Source organism: Medicago sativa, chromosome 8 (genome assembly GCF_051527215.1).
Source record: "Medicago sativa cultivar Bolivia chromosome 8, Bolivia_mono, whole genome shotgun sequence".
Taxonomy (NCBI): domain Eukaryota; kingdom Viridiplantae; phylum Streptophyta; class Magnoliopsida; order Fabales; family Fabaceae; genus Medicago; species Medicago sativa.
This window is the reverse complement of record NC_140756.1, coordinates 14,349,285-14,355,787: the sequence shown is the minus strand read 5'-3', so window position 1 is coordinate 14,355,787 and position 6,503 is coordinate 14,349,285. Positions and strand designations below refer to the sequence as shown.

Below are 6,503 nucleotides of genomic sequence, written 5' to 3'. Positions count from 1 at the left end.
ATCTATACATCACCCATTAAGTAACCTGAAATCTTAACTTTACGAATTTCACAAAGTCAACGACAAATTAACACTTTAACTTAGGTCAATCCCTTGATCCTAAGTCCTCTTATCTAATTATAATTCCCTAATCCCTTAGGTGAACCTATAATCATCAAAGGCTAATCGATTCGTTAATTCAATGATCACGATCTAACAACGCTCTATCCCTAGATTGTCCGTTAGAAAGAACAACATAAATATTTCCGAGATAAACGCTAGTGTCAGTAGTCATAAAATCTCTTAGATCAATTATATCTGGTCAGGATCATAAAACCAATGAGAACAAAATATGCTGAATAAACGAGATTGAAATTCATAAACGTAAAAGTTTCAGGTTACATCAAATGAGCTAGTACAGAATCATCTCTTGACCTAATCACAATAGATCTAGCTACTCATGGCTAAAGCACAAATAACAATTGATAAAGAAGAATTCATTACATTCAATTAATGACTGACTATGAGTTTTTGATGGTCTCCCACCGTTGGCTCAATGCTTCAGACTCCAATTCCAGCTTTCTTCGTAAAATTTTCGAACCCTTGGCCCAGAAAACATTCAGGTATTTATAGGAAAAAATTAGATCACGCCCAAATCGTACTACGATGTAAATATCGTAGTACGATGCTTTCATTCAATGCTGACGCTCCTCCAAATCGTAGTACGATGCTTGAAGATCGTACTACGATATTTCCATTGGCTAAGGCTCTTCAAAGCAACTCCAAATCGTAGTACGATGTTGGATATCGTAGTACGATGCTTTATGTACTCATGCAATTGAATTTCACTTCCTTATAGCTCATAACCCATGCAATTACCACCTGAACTTGACTAAAAATACAAATAAATCACAGCAAAAGTGATGTATGACCTAGTGTCATCAAAGACCTCAATATTTTGATGAAAGCGGTTTTAATAGATGTTGAAGACCTCAATATTTTGATGAAAGCGGTCGTGGAGGCAGGGATCTTCTCAGGTTATCCGGTTGGTCACTCCAAAAATATTTTTGTCTCTCATTTATAATTTGCTGATGATACTCTTTTGTTGGGAGTCAAGAGTTGGGAGAATGTCAGATCACTGAAAGCAATGCTCATTTTATCCGAATTGATTTCGGGTCTCAAGGTTAATTTCAATAAAATTATGTTGGTTGGTGTTAACGTGGATGATTCTTAGTTGACTGAGGCTGCTTCAGTCTTGAATTGCAAAATGGGTCATTTACCTCTCCTTTATTTAGGGCTTCCCATTGGAGGCGACGCTAGCAAATTGATTTTATGGAAACCCTTGCTTGATCGTATTAAATCTAGATTGTCAGATTGGAAGAGCAGAAACCTATCTATGTGCGGTTGATTGATTCTTCTGAAGTTTGTTATGTCCTCTCTTCCGGTCTCTATTTTTCTATCTTCAAGGCTCCCACATGTATCATTTTCCCTATTGAATCTATTTTTAATTGTTTTTTTCCCTAGGGGAAGTGAGGATGTTAGGAAAATTTCTAGGATAAATTGGGTTTCTATTTGTTCTAAAAAGGAGAATGAAGGGTTGGGGATTCGGCGGTTAAGGGAGTTCAAAATGGCTCTGTTAGGTAAATAATGTTGTAGACTGAAGGAGGAGCGTGGGAGTTTGTGGTATAAAGTTTTATTAGCTAGATATGGAGAGGAATGGGGTTCTATTCGTGAGGATGGTGGAGGAGGTTCAGTTTGGTGGAATAATATAATTAGTATTAGACATGGTGTAGGCGTGGGAGTAGGAAGGTGGATTGATGATAACTTAAGGCGTCGACTTTATTTTGGTGAGATCCTTGGTTAGATGGCGGGTTCTTAAAAGATAGATTTAACGGCCTTTTTTTTAACTTTTTGTTAATAATATGGCAACAGTGGCTGAAATGAATCAGTTATGTTGGGGTAAGGGTGGTGAGACTTGGAGATGGCGGAGAAGGTTGTAGGCTTTGGAGGAGGATCAGTTAGGAGAGTGTTGTTCCTTACTGAATTCTATTGTTTTGCACGAAGATGTGAATGACAGTTGGCTATGGTCTTTGCATACTTCAAAAAAGTATAATGTCAGTACTGCTTACAACTTTTTAATTTCAGTGGATGAACAAATCATAGACGTCAATTCTCATCTCATTTGACATAAAGAGGTCCTTCGAAAGTTTGTCTCTTCGTGTGGAGGCTACTTCGTAATCGTATTCCAACAAATGACAACTTAATTCGGAGAGGTGTGCTCACGGCTATTAACCAGCTTTGTGCAAGAGGGTGTGGTAACTCAGAGGACGCATATCAACTTGAAGTTAAAATTTAAAACTTTTGATTCAAAAATGGATTTTTACACCTAAATTTATAGTTCATCTAACTTTTACACGAATGTCTAACGCGATCATGTTTGATATTTAATCTTATCATTTAAATACATAACACTTTTTTTTTGTGGTGACCGATGTTTGAACTCAGAACATTGCATATATTATGAATTGTTTTTACCGATTGAGTTAAACTTACGGGGACATACATATCATGATTTAGAACACTTGCTAAAATCACATTTATTTGTGGAATCCAAATCCCAATAAAAACAAGAAATGACAGCAAGACATTGTAAAATGACATAAATGGTGTTGATTTTGGTGTTGAAATTGAATATAGACAAGTTGCAATAGAGAATGAATCTGTCTGTCCCTCTTAAGTATTATGTCTGTCTGTGCTGTGCCCACAACACAACTGCATATAACCTGCGTCTCATAGATCATAAATCATAGATATAAACGAGGTTTTCACTTTTCACATATCATATGTACTATCATAATCTAATCTTGTTTTTTTCTCCATCATTTCAGGGTCTTCCTTCATAAAAATCTAATTTTTTTTTTCTAATAAAATACTCCATTGAGATACTTCTTCACTTTATCAAGGTAAAATTTTTTCAATTTTGTTTTCTGGGTTTGTTTGTTTAATTCATGATTCAATTTTCTATAATTTTGATTTTGGAATTGACCCATGTTTTATTTTTATTTTTTTGGGGCGATAAAAAGGTGCAATTTTTATTAATGGGTTTGTCTTATTTTTATTGAAAGTTAAGATTTTTTTATGGTATTGATTGACTTGGCTTTTGGGATTCCAACTATTGTTGTTTTGTGTTTTTTTGTGTTTCACTGTTTTGTTTTCTGCTTCATTCAATCTTGATTTCATTGGGAACAGTAAAAGAAAAAAAAAAGGTTCTTTCTTGTTGAAAAGGATCTTACTTTAAGTCAGTGAGAGAAAAATTATGCAAAACCTTTGTACCTTTTTCTTGGTTGCTTGGTAGATAGAAGAAAGAATAGGGTAAAAGCATGTGTTTTAACTTTTTGATTTTCTGCTATAATCTGATAGATCAAGCATCTTATTCAGTTAGTTTCTTCTTTATATATTTGTCTTGTTTTCTTTTTGTTATTGATCATGATTTTATTGTTTTGTTGTTAATTTTATATATTTTTTGCAGGATTATTTGTTGAGTGAATTCAAATTGTAATTGAGAAATGGAAGGTGATATATTTGGAGAATTAGGTGATACAAGTCAAGTAGATAGTAGAGTTTTACAGGTATTTCAGAAGAGCTTAGTACAAGCACAAGATATTTTGAATCAAAACCGGCTTTTAATCAACCAGATAAACCAAAATCATGAGTCTAGGATTCCTGATAATCTGAGTAGAAATGTTGGTTTGATTAAAGAGCTGAATAGTAATATCAGAAGAGTGGTTGATCTTTATGCTGATCTTTCGAGTTCGTTTACCAAGTCGCGGGAAGCTTCGTCTGAAGGAGATTCAAGTGGAACTCTCAAATCTGATGGAAAAGTTAACCAGAAGAGAATTAGATCAAGTTAACAGGTTCAATTTGAGGTTTCATATGAGGCAGTGAAGTGAAGAAATTTATTCTGATACTGAAAGGAATGAGTTTTTCTGGTGAGACTTTCTTCAAGGTTTCTTCTGTGCCAAGTCCAAGTCCATCCATATTGGTTTTATGTATGATTAAACCATCAATTTAGTCTCTAAACTATGGCTCTCACAAATTTAGTTCTAAAGTATGTAAATACCATAAGTAGTTCCTGAAGTATATGAAATCCGTTACCTTAGTCCGTAAAGTATATTAAAATCTGTCATTTTAGTCCCTAATAGCAGGGACTGAAGTGACGAATTTTAAATACTTTGAGGATTGTTTATTATATTTATATACATTAAGGACTAAATTGGAGATAATGTGATACTTTTGAGACTAATTGATGGTTTATTCTTGTATGTTTAAAAAGGCATAGAGCTTTAGTTGATAATCTAATTAATGTAGCATCAATTTAAGGTTTTCACAGTTGTGATTTCCTGTAACACTGTTAGTGTATCATGAAATGAAACATATTCATGGACCAGTTAATCAAATTTCCAAGATTTAACTTGTGGATTATTTAGTTTCTCTGCCTATTTGATTTGATATGTTGGTGAGTTACTGTTTTTTTTTTTTTCCCTTTTGGTTTTGTATCAGATTGAGATCCAATAACTACCACTTGCTTTTGAATACTCCCTCCGGTCCTTAATATAAGAAAATTTTCAAAAAAAGTTTTGGTTCTATTTATAAGCAAATGTCACAACTTTTAAGGATAGTAATTGCTTAAAAGACTTTTTTATCCCTCATTTAATATTTGTCTTTTTAATATTAGTTGATGTATTTAATGTTTCACAACATTCTATAAGGGTATATTTGTAAAAATGTTTAAAAAGTTACAACAATTAATGCTGACATTGGTTTTGATGTTTTTTGGATTTTCTTCTTATATTAAGGACCGGAGGGAGTAAATGTTAGTAGTATCATTTATTGATGATTGTGGTCTTTAACCAACATTTACTGCTATATGTTAGTCTTTTATCATTCTGACACGTTTAAATTAATTGATGTCTTTTTGAGATGTTTTTCTTCATTATAGCAGTATTTGATTGGGATGATCTATGTCAAAAGATTCTGCAAAGTGCTACATTAACTTGGCTGAACCTCATCTTATGCGATCTGAATATATGTGGAGAAATATCGGTTTTTATCTTTAGAAAAACGATGTTTGTCTAAAAACAATGCGACTTTATTTTATCTTTTATTATAAAAATAACTTATATAGTATGATAAGTACGTAATTAAATTGTCCATCCAAACAAGGCCTCAGTAGAGGGCGATTAAAGAATTTTTATGTCAAATTATTTAGAGAGACCGAGAGATTAAGTGGTCCATACTCAATAGTTAGATTTGATTCATGACTAACAATTTGTTTTAGTGCATGTTTGGATACACGTTAGTTTCGACAATTGTCTCGTGGTTTTGAATTTGAAGGACTTCAAATACAATCTCATTGAAAATAAGAAAGACTTGTTTGGATAGAAAAGTGTCTTTAGAAGCATAAACAGTATGTTGGGAAGCACAATTATCTCGTTTGCATCGAGGAAGAATCTTAACCAAACAAGTATGACGACCTCTTAAAATCCAAACAATGGAAAAAAATACTAGTGGTTTATATTACATATTTTTTTTTAGATTCTTGTGTTAAGAAAGCGACCATAGTTTTAGGACCAATCTTTGTTACTAATCACATGAAATATAATTGTGATTATTTGACATGGACATACAATTTATAATGGAATTAAATTCTGTCTCTTTAGATTACTACAAAGTTAGACAATTACCCAACAACAACAACAATACCCGGCTTTTGTGTGTGATAACTTAATTAATTAATATGATCACTTAAGTACAACTCAGATGATAAAAGATTGCATAAATATTTGATATGTTAAGGTACGGATACAAATTCACAATTTCTCACTATTAAGCATTTTGCGTGAGTTTCATCATTAATCTCTTTAGAATAAAAAAATCTAACAATTTTAAACGACATGAGAGTGATTGATGGAATAAAATAATGGAAGGTGGCATTTTGCCTAACCATGAAAAAGTTGCAATAATTGACTTTGTGGGATGGGGGATATGATATTCTTAGTCAAGTCTTTATTATAGTTTGGAGCCTAGGATCCATCCACTTACACATTTTGTAGGATAAAGAGCTTTACATAAGGTTAAAAAAGAAAAAGAAAGTGAGCTACTGCTGAGCTTCATAGAGAAAAGGACGTTTAGTTTAAATAGGATTTCGATTTTGTATAGTTTCACTAATTAAATAAGTTTTGGTACTTTTGCCCCTATTGGTTTTAGTTTTATTTGATTGTTACTACTTTTAGCAGTAGTGAATGAATAATATAACATAGTGGTTAAAGGAAGAACTATAATGAACAATATGGTGTGTTCGTTCGTTCACACACACACACACACAAAAAGAACAATATAGCATCCATGATTAAGGGAAGACTCTAAATCCATGATTATTTACCTCTCCCTCTCTGTTATTGTTACAATAGAGCATTACTTACATTTCTTTTTCTTAAAAGAGGGTCTAAGTCCGGAGAAAAAAA

At 32.7% G+C, this 6,503-nt stretch overlaps 1 protein-coding gene across 3 annotated transcripts; it reads left to right on the top strand.

Annotated features, from left to right (window-relative positions):
- The first annotated feature begins 2,701 nt into the window (after positions 1-2,701).
- On the top strand, positions 2,702-4,461 carry LOC146897194 (protein ELF4-LIKE 4-like). 3 transcript variants are annotated; one of them, XM_085732845.1, is made up of 2 exons: positions 2,702-2,942; positions 3,509-4,461. In XM_085732845.1, the coding sequence occupies exon 2, from the start codon at positions 3,546-3,548 to the stop codon at positions 3,888-3,890; it is 345 nt and encodes a 114-aa protein (XP_085588971.1). In that variant the 5' UTR covers positions 2,702-2,942; positions 3,509-3,545; the 3' UTR covers positions 3,891-4,461. The 3 variants fall into 3 exon arrangements, with proteins under 3 accessions (XP_085588971.1, XP_085588972.1, XP_085588973.1); XM_085732846.1 differs by lacking the exon at positions 2,702-2,942 and adding an exon at positions 3,214-3,351; XM_085732847.1 differs by lacking the exon at positions 2,702-2,942 and adding an exon at positions 3,302-3,416.
- Positions 4,462-6,503: the final 2,042 nt, after the last annotated feature.